Source organism: Cucurbita pepo, chromosome LG13 (assembly GCF_002806865.2).
Source record: "Cucurbita pepo subsp. pepo cultivar mu-cu-16 chromosome LG13, ASM280686v2, whole genome shotgun sequence".
Lineage (NCBI taxonomy): Eukaryota > Viridiplantae > Streptophyta > Magnoliopsida > Cucurbitales > Cucurbitaceae > Cucurbita > Cucurbita pepo.
In genome coordinates this window covers 2,580,849-2,608,831 of record NC_036650.1, presented here as the reverse complement: position 1 = coordinate 2,608,831, position 27,983 = coordinate 2,580,849, and the positions used below count along the sequence as shown (strand labels likewise).

Here is a 27,983-nt window from a genome sequence, read left to right as displayed (position 1 = left end):
TAATTAATTAATTAAGAGAGAAAATTTATATGAAGCGATAAAGAGGAGACGAAGGAAGAGAGGAAAAAGCTTTGAGGCTAAGTTCGATCGGTCGTCTATGGCGGTGAGTCTCCGCGCCGTTTTTCCAGTGAGAGACCAAATCTAGTTTGTGTTTCTGACGGAGATTTTGCTGTTTTTTTTTTGTTTATTGAGTTTTTTATGCCGGCGATTGGATCTTTTGGTTGCCGGCGATTGAGTGAGGACTTGGATTGTATAGGTTGATGTGATGATTTGACCTTAGTTTCGTTTTTGTTTTTGTTTTTGTTTTTTTGTTTTTTTTATGATTCTACAGAGAGAGTTGAATTTTGCGATCTTCTTGTTTTTGTTTTTTTAACTAACGAGGGAGGAAGGAGAAAAAGTGGTTTGATTTAGCTGTGGAGTTTGATTTTGTTGTGTGGAGAACGAGAATCAGTAGCGAAAATGAATGGTAACAGCACTCGGAATGGGAATGTAGGAGGATTCAGTAACGCGGAATGGGAGCTTATTCGGAGGTACCACAGGACTGAGCCTGCTGAGAATCAGTGCACCTCTCAGCTTGTCAAGCGTATTAAAGCTCCTGTTCATCTTGTAAATCATCTTCCCCTCTTTCTCTGTCCAGTTTAAATTCTGTTGATGAAGATGGCTTTCTTCATTATTTATTGGTTTTATGTTTTTCAAATCCTATTTTACTTCTCAACACTAATGGTCTAAGAGGTTTCCAAATTTGGCGGATCTAACCGATCGGTTTGGCCTCAATTAGTGCTGTATGTATCATGATAACTTGTATCTTATTTTATTAACTTAGTTGTTTCTGTTGGTTTCTGCATCCTCCCATGTTTATATGGAAATCCGAACGTCCATGCATTATACCCCAATCATCATCACGGCTCCTTTCTTGCCTTTTGTGGGCGAGTTCAATCCCTTGGATATATTCTGGAAAGAAGACATTGTCTTCTCGGGGTGTTGTTAAAAACAACATTTGGAGAATACAGAAGCAGAGTATAATAGCAATTCTATATGAATCAACTGCTAACAAGAAGTTCTTTTCATTTGGAATTTGATTTATGCAGGTAGTTTTTTTTTAAAAAGAAAGTGAAAGTGAAAGGTAAAGTCTTACAGTTCAAACTTTAAGTAAAAAATGTAAACGCATTGCATTACGAGGAAGTAGCAAACTATGGTTGCTTTATGTTTTCATTTGTTCTATATCTGAGATCATATGGATGTTTTTGGAATTATTAGAACTTGGAAAGCGAACCATTATGGAAGGTCTTTTGATCCTATTTGAACAATAAAGATGCAAGTTTGTAATAAGAATTATGATGATGTTTGTATATTATCGTAGCTAGGGTTATTGGATTCTTGCCTTCATTTGTACTTAATTATTTTCGGAATTGGAATGGCTCTTCTCCAGGTATGGTCTCTGGTAAGGAGGTTTGATCAACCACAGAGATACAAACCTTTTGTTAGCAGATGTGTTTTGAAGGGAAACCTTGAGATCGGGACTCTCAGAGAAGTTGATGTGAAATCGGGGCTTCCAGCCACAACGAGTACAGAGAGATTGGAACTCCTCGATGATGATAGGCACATCCTTAGCATGAGGATTGTTGGCGGAGATCACAGACTCAAGGTACAGGTCTCAATGTATTTTTTATCTGCTCCTTTCTTGGAGAACTCCATGGTTCTGATATTGGCTGAATATATGCAATTTTTATCTTTCTTTTCAGGGTGAAACTAATTGTTCTGTTTTCTATAAAATATGCATGAGAATATTTGTAGTATTCATATTTTCTGAGCAAAACAGATTTTTGCTGATATTCGTCCCTTGAATGCTTGAAACCTAAATTTATCCAAAGATTAGTCTAACCTATTTTACAATGACATCAAATCAGTATTTCAGGGAACTGTGATTTCATATGTTCAAAAGGAGGAACTGTTGAGAACATTTCTTATTGAAAATTATTTTGGACTTGCCTGATAATAATGATCATGTTATAGAGTTTTCGCCATGATTTTGTTTTAAATGAGCTTTTGGTAGTCATTTATGCCCACAGATAATGCGCCAGATTTGCAAGCTCAAGTTGGCTTGAATCTTCATCTTTCATATAATTTTAACTATTTGCGTTAGCAGCATGTGCTTTGCAATAGAAAATAATGCGCTTCTTATGTTTAGTATCATTTGACTGTCCAAGTAAGGATTAACATGAATCAAAGCTCTATCATGTCACTTGCTATGTGATTGATGAATTAAACAGGAAATTCTGCTTTGTTTGTGTACGACAATATAGTTCTAATAGCTATGACAATATTTTGGGGATGCCTAGTTAGATGCTCCATTTTTTAGTGTGTCTAAATCAGTAATAAATTTTAATAATCTGTAACTTTCTTTCAGAATTACTCTTCAATCATTTCCTTGCATCCAGAAATCATTGATGGAAGACCAGGGACTTTGGTAATTGAATCATTTGTGGTCGATGTGCCTGAAGGAAACACAAAGGACGAGACATGCTACTTTGTGGAAGCCTTGATTAAATGCAATCTCAAGTCACTTGCTGATGTTTCAGAGCGGCTTGCAGTGCAAGATCGCACTGAGCCTCTTGATAGGATCTAAAATCTGGGATTGGTAACGTTTGATGTACGCAAGGGGCTTGCCATGAATGAAGCCTCCAAGGCTCTCATATCTTTGGAGGCTTTGGAGATGGACTGGCAGGAGGGTATGTTGTACACAAATTAGCATCATCTTTTATCGGGTGATATTATATTCCTTTTCATTTACGTTCAGCAAGTCAAATCTAGTACCTGGAGCACAAACGGTCTTGTAAGGTTTGAGAAACTCTAGAATTTAGAGAGAGAGAGGGGGGGGGGGGGGGNTTTCCAGGGTTTTGTCCATGGTTATGTATGCTTATTGATGTATATATCTTTGATGACTGATAACAATGAATGGTTTCTGTATATGGCTTCCGCTCTGTTTCAATTTTACGAACTACAGTTAGTCATTGTCTGTCAAAATGCCATGTTTAGTTGAGGTAATGTAATGCTATTCCTTGGTGGTGTTCTGTGTTTTAGGTTTCTCAGCCGTCTTCATCACGGAGTATCTGATTTTTTGACATCAAAAGGCTCCATCTGACCTGACACTTGCATTACTGACTCTTTTTATTACCATATCTGTCAATGTCCCTATCTTCATATTGTCAGTTTTGTTTGCATTTGTGATTTACTTGTACTGTATATACTGATATTCTATTATGGCCGTCATCAGTGTCAGAAACTTGTGTGCACATATAAATGTTGATGGTAATGCAAATATCTACGGTTTTTGAAGTGCTGATGTAAATAGATTAGAAAAGGTTGTGGAAACTATATTGGATCCATTCAAGTATATCTGGTGAGAGTGGACACATTGCTGCTGGATTCATGCAAAATATCAGGTTGGACTGATAAGGTCGTGTCTGAGTCGATATTTAAATGGGTCCAAGTTGCATCATTTTCTCTCTTTCTCTCTTTCTATACTAATCAAATTCAGCTCACTTGAACCAATTCATGCAGGAGCAGCACTATGGATTCTACATCACTCAAGGACTGTCGGGTTTCTGGGGGGCTGAATCTACAATATGTTGTCATCACAGCCCATTTTCAAATTACAACTGGGAATGGAGATGCTTTGACGCTCAGCTCCAAACCTGCAAACTGTGAGTGCATCTCTCTCTCTCTCTCTCTAGCTGGCTTACCCGCTTGACAGTAAACTAGGGGCTGAATCTAAGAACATGTCATCATTATCAGATTCATGACACACGTGAACAAATGAATAAAGAAATGCGTTTAAGACGCCCATGAGTGGAAAATCCAAAAAAGAATCAACCAAGCTATATTTTGAACACTCATCTTAGTGTTAATAATCCATCTATCTACATATAAGTTTAGAATAGCCTTGTTTTATTAGAGATCTTATGGTTAAATATTTATCTTTGAAGAATAGTTTTTATTCACCAACAGTAACATTAAACATACAGAAATTACACGTAACGTCATCAGAAAGAAAAAAAAAATGTCACAGATTACAAATGCGTTCTTCCATTGTCACAATTATAAATAACTTGCGTGAAAAAAAAAAAAATGTTAAGGGACTGATTGCTGTGTGCCAAAAATTCACCCCACTTGTGGAAAGTGGTATAATACACAATAATATGCCTAAAGAAGATGCTAGGATCCTACAATTACTGCCTATAACCCCACCATTATGTATCAGAATAAATATTTTTCTTTCACGGTTGTTTCAGGTACTTTACAGAGAGGACAATGGAGACTGATGCAAACGTTAAGAGAACTTCAAGCCAACACAAGATCCCCTTGTTCTTCTACTTCTACTTGTTGCTCTGGCAGCTGTCCTCCTTCTCGATAAGGAAGTAGAATCCTCTTTATTTCTTCAGCATTGAGTGTCTCATATTCTAACAGAGCATTTGACAGTGCATGTAATGCCTTTTCATGCTGAAATAAACATGGCAAACGTTAGAACAGAACTTGAAATGCTGATGTGAGATTGTTGTTCTCTGATTTAGTTTCCTAAAACTTGTTTCAATCTCCAGGAAACAAGAAACGGAGTGGAGTCGGAGTCGGAGTCGAAATGTAAAACGAACCTTTTTTAAAAGGGCTTTCACGCGATCGTATGCATCTCTTAGGAGTTTAACCACCTGCACAACAGATTACATACTTTAAACGTTTCGCAGGAATTAGCTTAGCTTGGCGAAATCAATCAAATGGCTGGAGGTACTAAAAAACATACTTCTGCATCGATTCGGGATTGCATTTCCGAACTTGGACGTTCTTTGATATGAACCGGTCCTATTGAATCGCTCATCCCACAATTCGATACCTTCAAGAACATCATGGAGAATGAGAAAGCAATGTCCATAAAACATTTGGAAGAGTCTAGTGAAATACCATATATTGGGCAAGCTCTGTAGCTGTGTGAAGATCACTGCTTGCTCCAGTGGTGACATTGTCCTGCCCAAATATGAGTTCCTCTGCAACTCTTCCTCCCATACAAACGTCGAGTCGTGCTAATAGTTGCTTCTTGCTAATAGATGTCTCGTCACTTGAAGGAAGTTGTGTGACCATTCCTAGAGCAGACCCGCGAGGCATGATCGTGGCCTTATGAATCGGGAGAGCACCCGCGGTGTTAAATGCAACGATCGCATGACCACTCTCATGATAGGCAGTGAGCTACAATGAAAGAGATACATCAGCAAGCATCCATACAATATTTTGGAACTTGAAATATCATTCAAATAGGCTTTAATTGAAAGAACTAAAAGCATTAATGATTCCTCGGACATTTATATACCTTCTTCGACTCTTCTGATAAAAACATTGTTTTTCTCTCAGTACCCATAACTATTCTATCTTTTGCGAACTCCAACTGTGAAGAGTTCAACTTCTCTGCACCTTCAACAGCAGCTTTAATGGCTGCAATGTTAACCAAATTTGCAAGATCTGACAAGAAAACAAATGTTGGTTGTTAAGAAAATTCAGCAACATAAAGATCTAAAATAGTATCTGAAGACTTACCCGCCCCGTTAAATCCCGGCGTGCCCCGAGCAATTGCTTTCACATCTATATCTTCATCCAACGGTTTGTCTTGTAAGTAGAGCTCTAGAATCTCTTGGCGACCCCGTACATCGGGGTTTGGGACAACGATCTACAAATGAATGTTGTTAGTTTTTAAGTATATTGGCTCAAGAACTGGATATCGCACATTCGGATCCTGCTATCAATGAACAAAATGATTCCACGAACATCGAAAAAGCGCTAGAATTTTTCCCAATTAGAAACCTTAATCGAATCGACTATCTCTAAACGAGAAAAGGCTTAGACTCGGACTAATAAATGCTCCATATTTCCATTCATAACAACACAAAGGAAATATTTCTTAAGAAAAGAAAAAGAAAAAACAAACAGAGCTTCAAAGGAACTTACATGCCTGTCAAATCTACCGGGCCTTGTCAAAGCTGGATCAAGAATATCTGGCAAGTTTGTAGCAGCCATTAATATGATGCCCTGCAAAGAAAAAAAGTAATAAATTGTACATCTTAATGAATAAGTAATCTATCTCACAACATGCAACAAATTGTTCTGCTGTACCTCATTCTGCTCAAAGCCATCCATTTCAACAAGCAGTTGATGCAATGTCTTCTTCGTGTGGCCTTCCCACTGTTTCCGAGTGGACCCAACAGCATCGATTTCGTCGATAAAAATGATGCAAGGAGCCTGTGGAGGATGGAGAAAAGATCAATATTATAATAGAACTTGGATGCTTTCACGCTCTAAATTTGTCAATAGGTTACACATTTTTTACCGCGACTGAAGTCACCTGAATGCAACATTATTTTAGTCGAGTTATCCGAACTTGACTAAAGTTACTGAAATTTGACGAAGGGAAACAAACCTTTTTCTTGGCAGTTTGAAATAATGATCTTACACGCCGAGCACCGACACCAACAAACCTGCCAATTGAAAGTACAATGCGAGTCGGAATCACTAATGCTAAAGTAATACTCAGAAAGTCCCACAATCCGAAAGCTGGTAGTCTCTACACTACGTTAAAGACGTGAGAATGAAACATCATAAACACCAAAGCCCTTCATGCAAAATTCAAATCTACATATAGAAGGAAATATAGCAAGTAATTCTTATTATTTTCCTAACCTATTGACATTCATAGAAATAAATCATCGTCTAAGTCGCAAACTTCGTTATATTTTGGTGTATGAAATTCTTTACTCAATTGATTTTGATAATTAAGCTTTTAAATGTTTTTTTAAAGTTAACTTTGCAAGAATAATATTCCAAACCTTGCCATTAATTTGTTGTTAAACATTAACATACATATTCATATCTCAGGCGAGGAAAAATGGACGCATCCTAATCGAAGATCACGAAAATGCACAAAAATGAGGCTTACATTTCTTCAAACTCGGATCCTGCTTTATAGAAAAATGGTACTCCAGCTTCACCAGCAATAGCCTTGAGGACAACAGAAAAATAATTACATTTCAGACTGAACAATTAAATAAATCATGTCTTCCAGAAAAAGAACTCTGAGATAATATTGAAAACGTGATATTATGAAACTACCAAAGAAATGACAAAATTTCAACTATATCAGTAGGTTTGGAATTATACATGACAAGTAAATCTCCAGGCATTAATAGATTTGCAGTCATTTTCTAAGTACCTACTCCACGTAGAACCTAGAATCCGGTTCAAGTAAAGATTGAAAACACGAAGACGCTACTGAAGAGTTCGAGCATCACAAGAACATAAAACCAAAAATTTTAAACTAATTAATATCGGGGATTTGGCACTTAGGTGGCCGCAAATGTTTTTTTTTTACACAATGTATAGCCAAACTGACCTTATAAAAAAAAGAGGAGGGCCTTTTTGTAACCCAGTTACTGTACTTCGATTTTGATAAGTCGAGAGTTCCCATAAATCTTTCTTTCCGGAATCTTAGTTCTTCTCTTTCTTGTTTATTAAGACTACTATCATTTTTGAATTCGAAACCGAGACTACTGATAAAAACCTGACCGTATCAAGGTCGTACGCCTGCTTCTCCCCTTTTTCAATGACATTTTACAATGAAGTGGACGCAGATGATTTTAGCTATAGTTGGTCAGCTTAAGGAGCTTTTCCCCTCAATCTGTTTTTTCGACTATCAAAGCTTTATAAGAATCCTAATAAATCCTACTAAATTCTTCATACGGTCCTTATATCATAAAAAACCTGAAAACTCCATCCATTTGGCAGGAAAAGAACCCTCTACTTCTCCTCACGTTTGCTTTAACTGATTAAAGAATAGGAAACCATGGACCATTTGTTCACTTCACACTGAGTTTGACATCAAGAGTTGGAGTTTCTCTCTTTATAAGAAACTGGGATGTATTATTTTTGGAAATATGTTGAATATAACAAACTCAAAGTGAAGGATTGGAGTTTTTGGTATGGCTTAGTGCTAATCCCAAGGATTTTTCTCGCTTCTACCCGAATTTTTTTCTCATAGGAAGTTCTTTGGAAAAGCTGGTGTTCCGACCAAAAAAACCCACCCCCTACTTCACTGGTTTGTCTTCTGTGATGGAAACAGCCAGGTTGGGTCAACAAGAAATATCTTCGTAGGACTGATTGAGCGAGACTAATGGCTTTCTTTCTGAAGTAAGCATCACCAAAGAGGGTGATTTCTTTGCAGGTAAGAAAAGTGTACAAAGCGTGAGAATACCGAAGATGAAAAAGAAAAAGAAATGGCTCGGGAAAAGTCAAACAGGAAATTTACTCAGTTAGTTCACTTGTGATTGATGTTAAGGAAGCATGTAGACTTTTGGGTTTTGTATTGACCATTTATGGTTTGCTGGTAGGTGGTTGAGTACTTTTGCATCTGCTAATGAAAATTTACAAAAAGAAATATCTTATCTAACAAAAAAGAACAACCATTATTTCTAGACTTTCATCTAAAGGGCATCTACTACTACCGGAGCTCTAATGGGGGCAAACGACAAAATACCAGTCAGCTATCGGCCAAAGTAGTAAGCATATTGTTTAACAGAAGATCAACAAAATGAAAGCCAACAGAGCCATGAAGAAAACCTAGCATAGATGATTGCAATTCTAATAAAGAACATAATCTCTTTTATAGGAAAACTGAGTGAAGTTTTACCTTAGCAAGTAAAGTTTTTCCAGTTCCCGGGGCTCCTGTTAAGAGAATTCCCTGTAAATAAATCATTTAGGCAAGTACCATATGAAAATGAATTAATTAGAATACACAAAAATATGAGATGACAGTAGAGAGGTAAAGTACTATTAACAAATCAAAAGAAAAGAGAAAATATATATATATAGAAGGCCAAATACGGTAAACAAAATCAAAAGGANTGAAGGAATTGTAAGGAGAGAGATTTATTCCGAGATATATTATTATTATTATCATCATCGTTATAAGAAAGGTAACAGTTCATTAATATAATGACATATACAAAAATGGGAGAGAAGGTAACTCGACCCACGGCCAACAGAGGTTCTATTAGAAAGCCCTCCGATCGTCCCAATCATCAGAAATTGAACAGTTACAAAAGGAATTACTACTAGTTCCACACCAAGAACCGGCAGCAAAAATAATATTATCAAGAAAAGAAAGCAGGTTTCAGTCTCTGCCTACTCAAATTCAGCTATTTCTCTCTATCCAAAAATTGCACACTTTCAAAGAATCATCTATTTGGATCTTGTCTTAGGTGCTGATGCTCTCTACTAAAACTTCTCATTCACCTCTCGGGAAATGTATCCTTCCAGACCATAGTTCAAAGATCCACGATTAGAGTTTTTTAGGATAATTAAGATCTTCAAGGAGGGAGCTGCAAGTAAGGGACCCTAACGGTCAAGAGGCCTCAACTAGGAATTCCTCCTCTCAAATTCCAAAGCTCCTATTTCAAACATAAGCTATAGTAGTGATGGCGAAAGGTTGGAGAAATGAGAGGCTAGAGTACTTCACAACCATAAATTCTCTCAGAATTTAAGGTTTTAACTTCATCATGAAGCACTGCCCAGTCAACGACATGAAGGAAGAAGATTTCAGCACTGCTCAACAGAAGGGACTCTCTGGTCAAGTCACATATTTTCAAACCTTGAACAAGTGCCACCATAAACGATGTTGTAAGCTTTAAGAAATAGAAACGAGGTCTGACAGCTCTTTCCACCTTACTAATTGGGGAGACAAGAAAATGGTGGGTGCAAGTATAGTTGGGTTTTTCCTCAAATATGACTAAGTAAAGATGGTATTTTTTCCCCTAAGAAAGATTGTTGATCAGGTTGTCGAAGAGTCTCATGCTTTTGGTAGGAGTAGAGTGTCTTACTCCAAGACCATCTAGCCATGCAATAAGCACATAAGTCACAGCGGTTCTTGATCTTTAAACCATACGGCTGCTTTTTTCTTGAACTGTGAAAAATTCCAAAAAAAACTATAAAGAGGAAGTGTATGTCAGCAAAATCTGGATGATGAGATGTGAAAGTGGAGGAAAGATTTGTAAGTTCTCCATACCCTTTGGATTCCTTTTCTTTTCTGAGCTAGAATTGGCATACTGTAAAGGTCCACTAGTTCTAAGCCATTGATTGATGTCATTCAAGGTGGGGTTAAGCATGTGATATGTCGATCGAACTTGATAAAAAAAAAAAGCAGATGAAAAAGAGGAGGAAGGAAAAGAGTCCACTTATGCACTTCAAAGGCATTGGGTGGGCAAAAAACTCCTTGAACTTACACTGCATTCTAATTTTTTATGTATCATACCTATGAAGTGGTATTGTGGCAGCCTTAATGCAAAGGAGCATAAAGAGGAAAAATTTTGCTTTCATGGAGATACCCCATGGACGAAACGGTTTATCACATAAAATTTTTAGCTTACAAGGATGAGCAATCTCCATTCACCTGGTTTATGAGAAGCAGTACCATTTGTATCTGGAGAAGCCTGAAGTTTAATATCAGTATATCACTAAAAGCAAGAGACTCCGGTGCCAAGCTTAGTCATCCAAGCTTAATCTTCCTTGTTGTCCTCCGGATGACATCCATGTCATGGTTTTAGTAACAAACTGAAAATCTAATGGACCAGTATGGTGGTACTGCCCTGCCTAACTTGGTTGGACCGATGTAGGTGTGTTTCTTAGTATAGGTGTTGAAATGTAGTGGAAAGAAATGATTATATCCTATTCCTTATCTAAGATTTTATGTCAACAGATCAAGGATGGTGCTATTCCAAAGATAGTGATTTTTTATGACGAACTGTGACCCTTAATAGCATTAATACTATGGACAAAAATCAACGGAGGTTTCCCAATATATCCATACCCCCCGATATATACATATACATACATATATATATATATATATATATATTATAAAGACTAAATTGTCATTGAAAAGGAATGAAAGAATACACGGGCATCCAAAAAACAAGCACACAAAAAGGAGGCCCTACTAAAGGAAGAGACTCCAGTCAAGTACAAAGATACCTAATATATAATCACAAAAATAATTTGTGGGAAGCATAGAACCCAGCGGGGACCAAACATCAAAGGACCCCTCTCTCGATACCTCGACCAAAAATTGCACAAAGACCCCAACTTGCCAAAGAAACCTACCTTTATCACAAAAAGGAGGGTGATTGAGTAACTCCTTGATCATCTCCCCAAATCTATGTCTAGCAACTTGGACACCAAATGCAACAAAGAAGTAGGTCCAAATAGACTAAGTAAACTCGCAGCTCCAAAGGAGATGATCCAAGTCTTCCTCCACTTTCAGACAAAGGATATAGCAAAATTGTCTTATCAAGGCATCTTCCTCAATAGCCTATCAAGACACCAACTCTTCCATAGAAAGCCTACCAAATAAAGAACTTAACCTTCTTCGGGATTTTTACTTTATAGAGAGAGGAGAAAATAGACTCACTATACAGAGAAGGGCTCTACATGCGATGAAAAAATGAGCTACAAGAAAAGCCACTAGAGATGTAAGTCCATTCTCCACAATCTAAACTCAAAGATAATACAGTTGTGACATCTGTCATTTCCCTATCAAAAAATAACCACAGAACCCAAGCAATAAAGAGTAAGAGCTCCAAGAACAAACAACATTAGCCACCGAGTTGGTTATCTATAGAACTCGGGTGGTATAAATGAGGAAACATATCACAGAGGGGTCTATCCTTCATCCATTTGTCCTCCCAAAAATACATTTCCTTCCCATCACCTACAAAACAATGGACCAGGTGAGCGAAAAAGGAAGCTCATCAGAAATTTCTTCCAAAGGTTTCTATTAGTACCTTGGACCCCACCCAACATCCATTCAATAAGACGAGGGCCGTCATTGTTTGCTATAATCCTATACCACAAAGTAATAAACTCAAGGGGGGAATGTTACAACCATTTAGCCAAGAGGGCTTTGTTTCCGGCTTTTAAATTCCTTAATTATAAGCCCCCTAGGCTCAATGGCTTTCCCACCATCTCCCACTTTACCACAGGCACGTTTCCCCTCATTGATCCCCTGCACAAAAAATTCATCATCGACTTCCCAAAATTTTTTTACAGAGTCGAAGAAACCCTAAAGGGGGAAGAAAGTAAATGGGAATTCCACTCAAAACGGAACAAATGAGTGTTAACCTTTCGCCTTTGGACGAAAACTAGGGTATTCATGAGTTAGGTCGAGTAGGTTGTGACATTTTTTAGACCCAACAAAATTGTTCATGTTGTAAATTTTTCAACCCAAACAAACCTTATTAAATAATAAACTCAACCCAACCCAGCGAGGACCAACCAAACCTTGTAAATTTTTTGGGTTGGGTTGGTTCGGGTTGCTTGGGTCAATTATTCAAAATTTTGTTTTTAATAGAAGTAAAATGTTAGTTCCTACAACATCAATTTATTTATTTTCAAACATTTAATTAAGATTTGCCACTCAATTTCAATATATATTTTGAAATGTTACCTTCCAAATGGTTAAAAAGAGTTGTTCAAAGAATAAATAATCAAAAAAATAATTATGAAATTAAATAAAAATAAATAAATAAATAATTGAATCGTAAGGAAAAATCTATGTTTTAAAATTAACAATAAATTCGGGCGGATTCCGTTCAACCCAACTTAGTATTAGGAAAGCCATTAACCAATCAAACCCACAAAATTTTCATTTATTTGAACCCAATCCAAATGTACGGGTTGGGTTGATCAGGTTTTTCAGCTATCGTAATTTTTAACACCCCTAAAGAAAACTACTCTTCCCAAGATGCAAGCTTTTTACGCGTCTTATCCATCACCAAATCCCAAAACGGAATGTGTAACGGCCCAGATCCACCGCTAGTAGATATTGTCCTCTTTAGGCTTTCCCTTTTGAGCTTCCCCTCAAGGCTTTAAAACGCGTCTGCTAGGGGAAGGTTTCCACACCGTTATAAATGGTGTTTTGTTCTCCTCCCCAACCAATGTGGGACATCACAATCCACCCCCCCTTCAGGGCCCAGCGTCCTCGCTGGCACTCTTTCCTTCCTCCAATCGATGTGGGACCGCCACCAAATCCGCCCCCCTCCGAGGCCTAGCGTCTTTACTGGCACACCGCCTCGTGTCTATCCCCCTTCGGCACACTCGCCTCGTGTCTATCCACCCCCCTCCCATCGAGAAGGCTGACACATCGTCTGGTGTCTGGTTGTGATACCATTTGTAACGGCACAGATCCACCGTTAGCAGATATTGTCCTCTTTGGGCTTCCCCTCAAGGCTTTAAAACGCATCTGCTAGGGGAAGGTTTCCACACTCTTATAAATGGTGTTTTGTTCTCCTCCCCAACAAATGTGGGACATCATAGAATTTTTCTCAGATTATGACCCAAGGGAAGACCATGATAAAAGGAGGGAGGACTAAAAGGAGGGAGGACTAAAGAGAACAAACCTCTGTTGATCGATCTTTAGACCTGACACAGTCTCAAAGAATGCTAAAATGTGATTCAGGATCCAAAATGACTCCTCGCTTGAGTAGAAGAAGATAGTGTCATCGAAAAATTGGAGATGAGATAGAAGCCCCTTGTTCTTACCCACTTCCATCAACTCCTCTAGAGACAATCCTACTAAGGATATGCACAACAAGCAAAAAGAGGGGAAATAGGATCCCCTGTTTGGCCACTTGTTACATGGACCTTCCCCTAGGCCTTCCATTAAGGAGAATAGAGTTGCTCGCTGATCTAGTACAACTCCAAATCCCCGTAGAGCTTGTACCCGAAGTTTTTCATACGAAGGACCTTATCAAAGAAGTTCTAATCCACATAGTCGTAGGCCTTCTCAAAATCAATCTTAAAGATAACCCTTTCTTTGCTTACGACTCTTGTAGTTTTCGATTGTCTCGTTAGCAATGAGAGCCTAATCAAGAATTTGTCTCCCCGTAATAAACGCACCTATCCCCATCAAAATCGTTGAAGGGATAAATTTTTTCAGTACACAAGTACTATGCTATAATAATGAAGGATCTCTGTTAAGTCTGTCCATTCATTTGAGCTTGCTGAAAATGTTTGGATGTTCTTTGGCCAGATGTTTGGGACGCAGAGGTCTAAATTGAAATGTATGGAAAATTGGATGGCTGAAATCCTTCCAGAGCAGTGGTTATAAGACAAATCTAGAGTGCTTTGGATGAACCCTGCTAGAGCTATTTTGTACCTTCTTTGGAAGGAAAGGAACTCGAAAAAAATTTCAGGCAAGCCAAACTCTCTTTACAGTTTACGACCTCTAACTAGAGTCCCCAACATAAGTCGTTTTGTAGTTACACTATAGACACCATCAACTTGGATTACAAGGTCTTTTTGTAATCGTTCCGTCATACCAAAGTTGTTGCGAAGATAAACGACATAAACTAATCACAAAGCAAGGCAAAAGACAATCGGCCAGCTAAAGAGCTTCCAGGCAAGGAAAAGGGGCAACAAAGTAAGCAGAAATAAGACAACTACAAACGAAAATCAAGACAGGGAGTGACAAACACAAACCTTCGGCAACTTTCCTCCAAGCCGGGTAAACTTGGAAGGGTTTTTCAGATACTCCACCACTTCTTCCAGCTCTTGCTTTGCATCATCACAACCTTTAACATCCTTAAATGTCTTGACATTCTACAGGGAAAGGTTATCACTGAATAAGAACAAAAACACTCCCAAGAAAAATTATGCTTGAACGTACAGGAACCAGAAAAGTTCGAAACACGTGTTTCTAATCAAAAGTAAACTTATTTTCTGTTACCTACCTGCACAAAATAGGAGCTTACTAAAATGTAAGACTATCAATACAAAGAAAAATTATGCATGAAAAAGATAACTTCTCTACCTACTAGTATTCATCTCAACTCCCTCCTAGCCTAGGAGTCAGAAACATTTTAGCAATAATGAAAAATCCTAAATTTCTGCCAAGGCTAATCAAAACTAGAAGAATAACAAGCTTTTTCTACCCATGCCTCTGCAGATAAAGGAAAAAACAATAATAATAGAAAACTATGCAGATTGTTCGGAAAACTGTTGTCACGGTTTTAGTTTTCGAAATGTTTTTTTTTTCAAACGCAAATGGGTAAGTTGAAACCATTATTCACAAATTAATGTAATTAAAATGAACAACAACATTATTTTTTCTAGATAAAAGAATGGTCATTTATGAAAAGACAAACAGTAAACAATCAAAAACAACTTCTATACATAATTTGTAATCTAAAAGGCAGAAACCTATTTTAGAAACAAATACCAAACAACCCCTGGCCTTTCACGACATTTACGTACTTATTTCACAAACAATCGGACAAAGAAACCACATGGAATACTTTGTATCTACCTTCTCTGGCATAACTTCTTTATTTAACTCCTTTGGGGCATATGAAGAACTTGAACCAACGCCTGAGGCTCCTATGCCACCTAAACTCCCTATGTATTTTTGAAGTGCACTAGCACCCATAAACCTGCAAGAGGACTCTCATGTACTGATTAACAACTAAAAAAACACAAAACCAAGCATGATTCTGGGGAGAAGGGCGGAGGGAGGAGAACAATGGTAGAGATTGTGAAGTAAGGGCTAATACCATACTAATCCAACAGCAACAGTGAAAAGTATAGTGGAGATCAGTTCTTGTACAAAACGAGACTTGTTGGGTACTTTAGGGCCAACCTTCAATAGAAAATAACGTTACGAATTAAAAACTAGGAGGACGATAGTAGTTCACATAAAGAAACAAAACTAATATGATATGATGGAGGGAAGTCCAAGAAATGGTATGATACTTACCATTACTACATGCAATGGTTGTTTCTCAGAAATGCCAGGGTTCACAAAGGGCTCGTCCACGTTTCCTGAAGCACGCTGCTTCAACTCTTGTAGCTGTGCATTTTTATCGATCAGAACAACCACAAGAATAACCAAATTTATTAATAATAATTAAGATCAGACCAAAGAGCAATTATCCAAGTGTGTTCATACAAATTCAAGATCTTCTTATAAAAGGAAGAGAAATTGGTCAAGCTTAAGTACCAATGTAGGAAGAGTTGATGGCCTTCCACTTTCAGAATCTGGAAGATACTCAGAAATTTCGTTGGTGACAACAAGAGCTCGAAGATATTCCACTACTCCTCTACTGTCTACAGCATGATCCCTTTGCTCAAAACGCCTAATGACAGACTCGGGACTGGAAATAGTTCCACACGTTACAGAGAATGTGAAACCGTAAGTATCGTCTAGTTACCGACATATGAAATAATAAATCCAAATAATAACACTACTTGAAGAAGGCAATGTCAGAATTAATGATTGAAACCTCAGCAAACGATAAGGGGAAAGGGGGATAATTCAAAACCAAAAGAGATTGATAACACACTATGGTCAGTGCTACTATTGAAAACTAAACAGACGGTTCAAGACTCTTTTTCAAACAAATAAATTGAAATGAAATCACCATTCACAAAACCATAACTTTATAAAGAATGACAACCTAAGTAGGTCTTTTCTAAGAACCAAACATGTAACAGTCAGGCCAACCGCTAGCAGATATTGTCTTCTTTTGATTTTCCCTTTCGAGCTTTCTTCAAGGTTTTTGAAACGCGTCTGCTAGGGAGAGGTTTCCACACCCTTATAAAGAGTGCTTCCTTTTTCTCCCCAACCGATGTGGGATCTCACAATCCACTCCCCTTCGAGGCCCAGCGTCCTCACTGACACTCGTTTCTTTCTCCAATCAATGTGGGACCCCACCAAATCTACCCCCTTCGGGGCCCAGCGTCCTTGTTGGCACATCGCCTCATGTCCACCCTCCTTCGCGGCTCAGCCTCCTCGTTGGCACATCGCCCGGTGTCTGACTCTAATACCATTTGTAACAACCCAAGCCCACCGCTAGTAGATATTGTCCTCTTTGGGCTTCCCCTCAAGGTTTTTTAACGTGTATGCTAGGGAGAGGTTTCTACACCCTTATAAAGGGTGTTTCGTTCTCCTCCCCAACCGATGCAGGATCTCGCAAAACAAGCAGTACAACTTTCACATAGATCTTGTATTCGACAAGACAGGAAAATATTGTCCAGTTAACAACATGAAATCAAATACTGCTGTTTTTCTAGAACAAAATTGTGAGTGTCCGGTGTACACCTTTGACTTATCTCACATATCTCACAGGACAACCTTCAAATCCTAGCAGTAAAAAAAACGAACAAAAATTCTAAATCCAAAGGTAAGTGACCACCATGATTTGTGTAACAAACACTACTTGAACAAAGCATTGCAAGAAAAGCTTGTTACTAATCAATTATTCACCAGCTCAAGTAGAAGCAAGAGGAAAACTACATGGCCATTGCTATCTTGAGTACCATGATTATTCACAGTTCAAAATACAAAATTCAAAAACCAGTTTGCAACTTAACCTCTGCTTATTCAGCTCGGCTAGTAGAGCACTCTGCTTGGCCGCATCCTTCGGATTCGCATCAGCCTCAGCAGTTAACCGCTCCAAACGCTTCTCCTGCCGCCAAAACGGCCACCAACTATACCAATCCATTACAATTTCAATCACCTTCTGAAATTTCCTTCTCGTTGCTGCCCACAATCCCATCAAGAACACCACAAACGGCAACCTCTTCCATTTCTCCTCTTTCTCAGACTGAATTCCACTCTCAAATCCCTCCAATTCCACACTTCCAGGACTATCCAACACAGTCTCAGCATTTTCATCAGTGGCCATCACCCCACCCTCAATGTTCATCAGAATCTCCGAACTCTCACTACTACCCTCCATCCTACTCCCATCAAAATCCGCACCCTGATCGCCAAACCCACCAATATTGAAATCTTGAGGACCAGAACCCATATTGCCACCACCGGAAGAAGAAATCGATTCTGAATTGAAATTCCCATACTCAGGGTGCAATGTACAGGGAAGAGAAGAAGAAGAACGACGCACAAATCGAAACCCACAACCCCAAAAGGGGGTGCAAGAAATGGAAGGACAAGGAAGAGACAGCGACAAGTGAACCCTTTGGCTTGAAGAAGAAGAAGAAGAAGAAGAAGAAGAAGCAGAAAGAAGGGAAAGAGGAGGATAGAGTGAAGGATTGCAGAACAAGGAAGCTTGAAGATTGACCATTATGGTTGAAGCTCCAAATGCCAAAATGAAGAGTGAAAAGAGAGCAAAGGAAAAAGGAGAGGGCGAGGGCGAGGGAGAAGGCGGCCTTATCCTAAAATAACAATATTTGGATTTGCAGACCTCTCCTTGGCGCCGGCTTTTTTACGCTGCCTCTGTCAATCTGTGTTTGTGGGTAAAATTATTCATCCACGCTTTTTTTTTTTTTTTTTTTTTTTTTTTTNACAATAAATAATAATAATAATTTTAACAACATTTTTTTAAATATTTTTATTATTATGTAATATAGGTTGTAAAATATTTATCTATTAATTTAAATCTTTTTTCAAGAGATATTTCTTTCTTAATATTTTAAAAGAGGTACATCGACATTCTATCGATATTTTTATCAATGTCGATGATTTAAATTTTAGTATCGACGATTTTAATGTCCTATATATTTTTTAATTAAAATGGAAAAAATTTAAGTTCAGGGATAAAATTTAAAATTACTCTAAAATTTTGTTTTATGAACGATAGGAGAGTTAATTAAGATTAAATAATTGAGAGTAGAAAAACAAAAACAAAAAATGTTATTTTAACTTTAGAAAATTATTCTTTTCTTTAGATTAGTTTTATTCTTTATCAACTTTAAGGAATTATTTTTAATGCTTTTTGGTAATTTTTTAATAGACATTTATAACTCATGCTTAATAATAATTAATAATTAGTTACATCTAAATTTAATCAATAAAAACTATGCGAGGAACTTTACATTTACTTATAAATATATATTTAATCAATAACAATTAATGGATTATATTTTTCCAAATATAAATATAAATATATTTTAAAATAGAGATTTTGTAAATTTCAATTTTAAATTTCATCCATCTTCAAAAAGAAACTTTCAAAATTTGAAATCAAAGGTCTAATCGATTGTATGTTTTCGAGGTTCCAAGCGATTGTTGATTTTATAGTAATAAATGTTTGACTAATTTATTTATGTCATTTCTATTGTTTTGATTTTTATGCATTTATAGCTATTATTGTTGATTAGTAATTTAATTGATTTTTAGTAATTTAATTAATTTTTAGTAATTTATACTAAGATGTTTCAACTCCAATTTCGAACGCCAACTAAAAGTTTATATTGAAAAAATAACAATAATACATGAAATAGTTTCTTTACATTGACGGTAGAAAATCGCTAATTTATGCTGAGGATCCCGCTCGAATCCTCACAAAAATAAATAAAAAAAATCTAAAAGAAATGAACAGAATAAAGAGAGATATCTGTGGTTAAAATGATAATACATTTTTAAGTTTAGGTTTAAGATTGTAACAGGTGGAATTTAACAAAGTTAAAAGCTTTGACAACTTAACAAGTAAATTTGATTTTTTTTCATCAAAAGTGTTAAATGACAACTTCCATTAGCTTTAAAAATGTAAATATAACGAATAAAACAACTGCAGATTTAGTTGCTCCCCAGCTATGCTCATTAGGTACGATCTCCTGAATCAAGACCTGATACATATCAAACAAAAACACAGTTTTTTAGATTTATAATTGCCCCCTCAATACACTTTTTCATCAGCCTGAAAAACAGCACGGTTGAAACACAGTTCAGATTATAAATGTTGAGTAAGTCGAGCAGAAGGAATAGACACAACGTAATCACGTATCCAAAGATAATAATCAATAATAACCGAGTTTCGCAACTCACTTAGCTTCGAAGAAAGGTGCTTGGTTTTTTGCACTTGGGATGATCGATCTTACATTCATTCAAATCCCTTAAAATGAAAGAGAAATGAACAAGAACTGACCAAATGTGTTCTGAAACTGTCGAATTTAATGCACATTTTTCCTCTGCCAAATTGCATGCTCTAGTACGTTAAGAAGCTTGGTTTTCTTGAATGGACATTCAACTATTAAACAGAAGACAATACATGCTATTGCCTGTGATCGGGGCGATATGGTGGTGGCGGTGTCTGGTGTAAACCACTGGGGCTTGGCATCATACCTGGGGCCATCTGAGGCGGCATTGTCCCTGATGACATGTAAGCAGGATTGTGCATGGGCATGGAGTAAGGCGCAGCTGGACCACCAGATCCCCAACCTGAAGAAGGCTGAGGCTGCACCCCAGGCTGCTCGGCGGAAGGACCATACTGGTTTCCGTTGTATTGATGGGTGGAAGGACCCATCATTTGACCTGGTTGCTGCCCCACAACAGGCGGTTGAGAATTTACCATGGAAGGAGTATTGGGAATTGTATAGTCTCGACTTCGATCATTATTCACCTACAATTACATCAAACTAGCCATTTAGGTACATTCAACTTTAATAGAATCAAGGATTGAAATCTCTATCGATATGTCAAGGAAGATCAAACATCGATTATTCGATATTTTTTTATATTCTTTTTATAAATACAGATAAAACATTAAAAAGAAATATTGTCTATTATTCACAATATAAATATGAATACTGATAACAAGATCTATAACTCAAGACGTTTAGAAAACTTTTTTAAAGGCTTCAAAACACTTCAATCCATAGAAAATAATCAGATTGCATCAGAAAGATAGATGGAAGATTCAATGTCCACTTTCATTTACTCCGGAGCAGAAGAATGGTATTTTAAAAAAAAGTATTTGTTAAATAAAAAGATCATTACAATCGGTAAAAAGGACACAAATAACCAATTAATGAAGAAAAACACAACAGTGGATTGTTGTTGTTCTTGGACAACTAACCACAAAAGTAGAGTTTTTATTACCTTGATACTCAAATCAGTATGGCGCGAGTATGAGATGTGAAGCTTGCAGAATCCTCCATCATAAATACAGTGTCCCTCCAGGGCTTCCTTGGCAACTACCGCAGTCTGAACATCTGTCCACATGTAGCATTTCCTGATTACTATGCTACATACTTATATTGAAATAATATGGATTAAGACAGAAAATTTGAACCATATGAAATATATTGTTGACTTCCTTTTCTTTACTCGACTCTTATTTTACTTCAACGTTAAATTCTCTCCCTATCTAAGCTTTTAACTCGTTCACAGATTTGAAACTAAAAAAACACCTTTTGAATTTATAAAGGATACAGTTGCAATCAATAAACGGTAGAAAATATGCTTCAACCGTTTCTGCAAACATGTGGTTGCCAATTAACATTTGCACCCAACAGGTGAGACTAGTGTCAGCACGAGTTTAGTTAAAATGAACTACCTGGATACTGAATCAAGGCCTGCACTCCCCCATTCTTATCAAACATGGCAATCTTTTGGACAGGTCCAAATGAAGAAAAAACCTACCAACAAAAAGATAAATGGTTGGCATAATAAAATAATTTGCAAATAATTATAAGATACGAATTATCAGTCGTTCAACACACACACACACACACACATGCTTCTGAAGTCCACAGACAATTTTTATAAAATTTCCATATCATGCAATACCATGTGCAAAACCTCCAACGTCACTGCATACTGCATGTTCTCAATGGAGGCAAGAAGAACATTACTCTCTGGTTCAATCTTCTTTCCATCCAAACCCACGGTGAACTGCAAAGGTGACTGACGACAAATTCATTCAAAGGAGGAAACAGATATAGAAAAACAATATAGGAAAAGAAGAAAGGCCAAAATTTGTAATGGTATGCCAGCACTTTTGTGAAAAGTAAACAATTTGAAGCTTTATCTTTTTTTTTTTTTTTTTTTTTTTTTTTTTTTTTTTTTTTTTTNGAACCATTTTCTTTATCTCATGCACGTAGTGCATGGAAAGAAGAAAATTTATAGGCACAACTTAACAACATGCCACCTAATGCATTCCTTACCTGACCACTTCCATCTATGGCCGATGGAGCAACAGGCAGATAAGGATTAGTGTAGTCCCTGAATCAACGTACTATCAGGAAGTAGAGAGAGAAAGAGATAGTGATAAAACAGACTGAAGTTACAGAAAGTGAAATATTAAACAATAGTCAAAATAAACACATTCATAGAAGATTAGATGCAGAAAGTCAAGAAAACCTGCTTCGATGGCTCTGAAATTTCACAGTCAAATCAGTGTGGGCAGAGTAAGTAATTCTAAGGGAACATGGTCCAACATGATCAGGAAGCAGATACCTGAAAACAAGAAATAATTGATGATACATGTAAAAATAGCATAATGACATGCAAGTATCTAAAACTCAGTTCTTTTCAAAAAAGGATGAATACTACAGGCAATGGAATGAAATTTTTCAAGTCAATATTTTATGACACTTCGATTACTGACTACAAAAACATTCATAGACGGACACCAAGATAGTGCATGTGCACCTCTTCTATGGCTATATACTCCATAAAAGAGAGGCAAAAAACCATGTGAAACATTCAATACAATTGTCACCTAGGGATGCTTCTCCCATCTAAGGCATTTTTAGCAGACGAGGCAGTCTCTGCATCTGAAAATTGCACCAATGCCTAAAAAGTTCACATCATTAGCTGAATAAGATTTCCTCAAAGCTCAGAAGTAATAATAGTGAAACTACTACTAAAATTATAAATATTCACGGACCTGAAATCCAGCTGTTTTCTCAAAGGTAGTAATTTTATGCACGAACCCAAAGGCTGAAAAGACCTAGCATATTATTGGATAACCTTTAGGATACAATTCAACAAAATGATATCACACCATTCATCACATTTTCAGGATATCACAACAGCTATTAGATGACTACTATCATGTGAATTATTACAATCATAACCAAAGGAAAAAAACCTAAATCTCCAAATATAGACCAAGTAGGATGTCTAAATGGAAACTAACATGAACATTTAAGTGCAAATTCTGTAACAAAAAACTGTAAGTTAAGACTACAAAAGTTTATTGTTGCAATTGCAACGCTACAGCCAGGAACAAGAGTAAATGGAGAACATATGGAGGATATTAGACAACAAAGATACAAGCTTTCAGATTAAAACACAATAAGTATATGGCAATCAATCGTTAAGACGTACATTTCAACTCCTCTCAAAGAGAAGGTACGATGAAGCAAAAACACAAATCCAAAACAAGTATATAACACCCGACTCTCTCAGTTGTGGAAAGAGCAACTATTTGTTTGAAATTAATAACCACCTATGGGTATAATCAATACTCAAAATAATCATCAATGAAACAAGCTGTAAATTAATAGTTCAAGGCCTTTAGAAATTTAAAATTCAACCTACAAATTTTAAAAAGATCAGGCAAAGACACCCCAAAAAGATCAGATGCTGAGCCATAAGGAATGTCATCTTATTAATCTTCCGTCTAAATTTTCAAATGTTTGTCCATTAGGGCAGAATACTTGTATACTGAAAACAGATGATCCAAAAATTTAGAATAAAAAATTTCTATACTCTGAATCTAATGACTGGATGTAGACCGCAGTATCACTGACACACATGCAGAGAGATAGGGAGAAGGATGCACAAGAGAGCAGAAAAGATAATATCCTAAACTGTGAAAGGTAGGAGGAAGTTGAGGAGGAAGAGAAGGGAAGAGAGAGGTAGTGTTAAGGAAAGGAGAAAGGAGACAAACACACATGTGCTCTTTCTCCCGATGCACTAAGCTGCCATCAAAGATATTGCCTTGACAAGGGCCTGCTGATTCATTTACATTCGTGTCAAACAAAAGCTTTTGAAACATGACAAACTATAACCTAATCACCATAATTTAACTTAGTGCCACAGAGGTTCACCTTTAACTGCAACAAGAACGCATTACAATCTGCTTACCAAGTGCAAAACATCAATGCTGACAAGGCGTGCATCAGTGCCTTCAATTGTTACTAAAAGCACATTTCCAGGAACATCAGCAGTAGTTTTGTTGTTCACAATTTCTTGCCGGTTGGAATACTGCAGATAAACAGTTTTTCCTCTAACTTGAGCAGGCTCCGAGGATGATGCATAATATGATATCATTGCAATAGCTTGATTTATGTCTGCCTGTAACATTAAACTTAGTCAAATATTTATCAATAATGACTAGCCAGTGAGGTCCATTGTAGATGGAAAACAATGTACACAAAAATCCTGCACTTACAAACTCAATAAAAGCTTGATTTCTGTTTGCTCCAACATTACACTTTGTGTTCACAACTTTTCCAAATGGCTTCCCCAGTTCAATCAGTTCCTCCTCAGTGCATTCCCAAGGTAAATTCCTCAAGTGGAGAACCTTTGACGGTGGCTGGGTATAACGGAACTGTGGCTGACTAGAAACTGATGCCATTTTGCCAAGTTACAGGAGAATGCTACAAAATTATGGGCAGCCTTAATACCATTAAAACTTCAAATTTAGTACATAAAGTTAAACACAGCACTCCACATTCATTAACTTATAATTCCATGCCACCATCAAAAATTGTACCACTAAATCCTTAATTCTGCATTGATTTGAACAATATTTCATTGTCATTAATTGACGTGGAAGAAAAGAATCTGTGGATGCATAAAATACAACCACGCTTATTAATGAATAAGCTTCTTCTTCTCTTAAGTTAACTGCCTTCAGCCATAGCACAAAATTGCACATTTTAGCATCTTCTATTCGAGAACAAAAAGGTATGCATTACAATGATGGAATAGATTTTCGTAAAGAGGTTCCCTATTGGAAGTTGTTTGGCTAGAGTTTGCATTTCATTTCTCTGGGTTTTTCTTCTTCTATTTCTTTTCATCTCCTAACCTTTGGGGTAAGCACGTAAAGTTGAAAATATTAACAAATGGACCAAAGAATTTTACCAAAGCAGGTCCAATCAACGTCATTCCAAAGCACAAATCAATCCACCAAACAACAGCAGTAAAACCAATATCACCATTAAGATAATCCCATACAAATAATTAGAGCAGTTCACAACCCATTATCACCAGAGAAATCAATCCAACGATACAAGCAAAATCGCAATGACATTCATCGTCCACATAATTACAACCAAATTTCTTAAACACGCAACCACACAATAAACAATCGAACACAATCAATAACGAAAAATCAAAACAGACACAAAAACAATCTTCGAGAAAACAGGCACGCAGGTCGAAAACCCCAAAGCGAGAATCGAGAGGGAAACAGGCAGCATTCCAAGTCGAAATACCTAAAAACGAGGAACAGAAAACGCAATACAAACAATGAGATGGAGATTGCGAAATGGAATACCTGAGAGTATGAAAGATAAACCCTCGGGAAAGCAAGGAATTGATGAGGCTATGGAAGTTAGGGTTTCACAGAGACCTGGGAAGGGGGAAGTTTTCGATGGGATTCTGCAGAATATGAACTAAAACGATTGAAATAAATATTTTCTTTTATTTTTATATGGCATATGGATTTTGGATATGCCAAGCGTGGGAGAGCTTCAAAAAAAAAAAAAATAATAATAATAATAATTATTATTATACTGTAATTTTTAATTTCATTAAATTTAACTATAAACTTAAAACCCCTAAATTAAAAAAGAAAAATACAAAAATATCTAGATGATCCAAGTGAATAGTTTTGACGTTAGTAGTGTTGGGCTCAATTTTTTAAAGCTTTTTTGAGTCGAGTCCACATAGAGCCTTTTGTACGCTTGAGCATTGGGGACGTTGTTTTTGAAGGTGAATGCTGTCGAAAGCGTCGACCTCCATGCAAGTTATGTTAAAATATCGTCATTAGCCCAATAGGGTTAAGCTACGAGTGACTAAATTCAGAAAGTTAGGAATAGATTGACTACCAATAAATACCCTCACTTAGTTCATCATTTCAAGAAATTCCAAGCAATAGAAAGCAGTAATTTCTACAGTGTTTTGTAAATCTCGATTGGTCTTAATAAAGTGTGCGAGTGTTTCCAACAGAGAGTTGTGTTCAACAATCTTGTATTAGGTTATCTGATATTTTGGAATTCTTAGTGTGCTCTATGGTTGCAGCTCTGTCTGATTTTCCACAACATAAATGATTTCTTAAGATTATTAGTGTTTGAGTTTCATTTGTGTTGTGAGCAGTCTGTGACTCTACAAGTCTTGTGTCGAAAGAGCTTGTTTGGTATTACTAAGATGTAGCCAACACGATGGGTGATTTCCAAATCGTTGGAGGAATAAAAAAACTCAACAACAACAACTACGTGGGCAACATACATGATCTTTGGGAGAATCAAAGACCACAATCCTTGTGCAAATGGAGAATCAAAGCACGCAAAGCAATATTTGGCCACAATCGGAGAAGAGATGTTAGAGCATATTTGGGATGACAAGACACCAAAGAAGCATGAGACACGTTTGTGATGTTGTTCTCAAAGAAGAACGATACGAGGCTACAACTTCTGGAGAATGAGTTGTCAATTTCACAACGTCACATGACGATTGCTTAGTACTTCCACAAGGTCAAGTCGATCTGTCGGGAGATTACTGAACTAGACCCGAAGTCCGCCATTGTAGAATCTCGAATGAAGAGGATTATATAATCCACGGATTGCGACCAGAATATAAAAGGTTTATTATTGCTATACAAGGATGGCCCACTCAACCATCACTTGTAGAGTTCGAAAATTTGTTAGCCAACCAAGAAGCTATGACTAAACAAATAGAAGACATCATATTGAAGGGGGAAGAAAAGCACTCTATACAAGTGAAAGTCGGAGCAATAATAGGTCGTCTACCAAACGTGGATACAATGGTGACAAAAGAAGAAGTCACTGAGGAACTGCACAACCTGGGAGAACTCAAAAGAATGACAACCAAAGTTCTCTAAGGAAAAAATTTGAGGGCATTTACTACAATTGCAGGAAGAAGGGCCACATGTTCAGCGATTGTTGGTCCAAGAAAGAAATCTGTCGAAAGCAAGATGGAGGAGGATGTTAGATAAATCCCTACCTGTTAGATAAATCTCTATGTTTCAGTAAGAGTGATCCCTAATTTAGTTAACTATTTTTTTTTAGTAATTTTAAATCTGTTGTGCGCCGAAAGCGGAACAAATGTACTCACAACACCAATGAACGGAATTACACAAAGAGACACCAAGATATTTACGTGGTTTGGAGAGAAGAAGTTCCCCTACATCCACGGGTAGCAACCAATCACTAATAAACAAAGTGTTACAAGTGAATACCTCACTATCACACTACAAAGACTCTCACCAATATGTCACTCAAGAAATACAATATGACACACAAAACTTGATAAGTTAAGCAGTAGATTGTTAGAGTGAAGAACATAAACAATTGGATCTCAAGTGCTATTTTATTAATTCTAAGCATCACATTATATAGTTTTTGTTGGGATTTATGCCCTAAAGCCTCGTAATTAATTATTTAGTTTTTAACAATAATTTATATTATTTTATTTGTAATTTAATTGTTATCCATTGTATGAAAATCCAAGGTTACTAATGTAATCTTGAACAGTATGTGGTTGACATACAAGAGGATCGTGTTCAAGTAATAACCTAAAGAGTCTATAGTATATGGATAAGGTTGGGTGCCTTATCCTAGTAACCCTATTGATATGGCCCACTTTGTAATCGTTACAAATGATTTGATCCAAATCATTCATGTGGAGACATGTAAGTGGGGGTATCCTATACAATGAGTTTGTATGAGACTGGACCAAGAAATATTTAATCTCTCTTTATAAATTCGTTAATTGAGAAGATTAATATTTCATATGATGATCATATGCGACTCGATCTTAATCCTGAGTGAGTTATGAACTCCTGCCTGTGAGGGCTTGTCCTTCAATCTCTCCCACTTTCTCTGGAGAATGAAATTACATCTCCGAGAGAATTCTCGAAACTCTCTCTCCAATCCCTTTGGGATTTTCTTTCAAGAGGCTCCCA

General features: G+C 36.9%; 3 protein-coding genes and 1 long non-coding RNA gene across 6 annotated transcripts; 2 read left to right on the top strand and 2 right to left on the bottom strand.

Annotated features, from left to right (window-relative positions):
* The first annotated feature begins 16 nt into the window (after window positions 1-16).
* LOC111808405 (abscisic acid receptor PYL8-like) lies at window positions 17-2,879 on the top strand. Of its 2 annotated transcripts, XM_023694342.1 has the most exons (4): window positions 17-103; window positions 332-606; window positions 1,430-1,645; window positions 2,408-2,879. In XM_023694342.1, the coding sequence occupies exons 2-4, from the start codon at window positions 460-462 to the stop codon at window positions 2,624-2,626; spliced, it is 582 nt and encodes a 193-aa protein (XP_023550110.1). In that variant the 5' UTR covers window positions 17-103; window positions 332-459; the 3' UTR covers window positions 2,627-2,879. The 2 variants fall into 2 exon arrangements, with proteins under 2 accessions (XP_023550110.1, XP_023550109.1); XM_023694341.1 differs by having other exon boundaries at window positions 17-606.
* Window positions 2,880-2,892: 13 nt separating this feature from the next.
* On the top strand, window positions 2,893-4,417 carry LOC111808404. Its single transcript, XR_002817064.1, has 3 exons — window positions 2,893-3,443; window positions 3,562-3,704; window positions 4,293-4,417. It is a non-coding gene; the product is annotated as an uncharacterized LOC111808404 (long non-coding RNA).
* Window positions 4,011-18,300, bottom strand: LOC111808403 (ATP-dependent zinc metalloprotease FTSH 11, chloroplastic/mitochondrial). Its single transcript, XM_023694340.1, has 17 exons — window positions 17,452-18,300; window positions 16,079-16,232; window positions 15,836-15,928; window positions 15,633-15,718; window positions 15,389-15,512; window positions 14,563-14,682; window positions 8,720-8,770; window positions 6,974-7,035; window positions 6,458-6,515; window positions 6,154-6,279; window positions 5,989-6,069; window positions 5,581-5,710; window positions 5,357-5,505; window positions 4,954-5,235; window positions 4,796-4,885; window positions 4,650-4,703; window positions 4,011-4,500 (listed from the first exon to the last, which is right to left on the bottom strand). Exons 1-17 carry the CDS (start codon window positions 18,162-18,164, stop codon window positions 4,342-4,344), a joined length of 2,532 nt encoding a protein of 843 aa, XP_023550108.1. The 5' UTR covers window positions 18,165-18,300; the 3' UTR covers window positions 4,011-4,341.
* Window positions 18,301-19,804: 1,504 nt separating this feature from the next.
* On the bottom strand, window positions 19,805-25,472 carry LOC111808932 (polypyrimidine tract-binding protein homolog 2). Of its 2 annotated transcripts, none has more exons than XM_023695180.1 (11): window positions 25,335-25,472; window positions 24,225-24,432; window positions 23,918-24,127; window positions 22,713-22,775; window positions 22,545-22,618; window positions 22,184-22,279; window positions 21,988-22,045; window positions 21,611-21,727; window positions 21,378-21,459; window positions 20,921-21,033; window positions 19,805-20,441 (listed from the first exon to the last, which is right to left on the bottom strand). In XM_023695180.1, the coding sequence occupies exons 2-11, from the start codon at window positions 24,408-24,410 to the stop codon at window positions 20,094-20,096; spliced, it is 1,347 nt and encodes a 448-aa protein (XP_023550948.1). In that variant the 5' UTR covers window positions 24,411-24,432; window positions 25,335-25,472; the 3' UTR covers window positions 19,805-20,093. The 2 variants fall into 2 exon arrangements, with proteins under 2 accessions (XP_023550948.1, XP_023550949.1); XM_023695181.1 differs by having other exon boundaries at window positions 21,611-21,715.
* Between the last annotated feature and the right edge of the window lie 2,511 nt (window positions 25,473-27,983).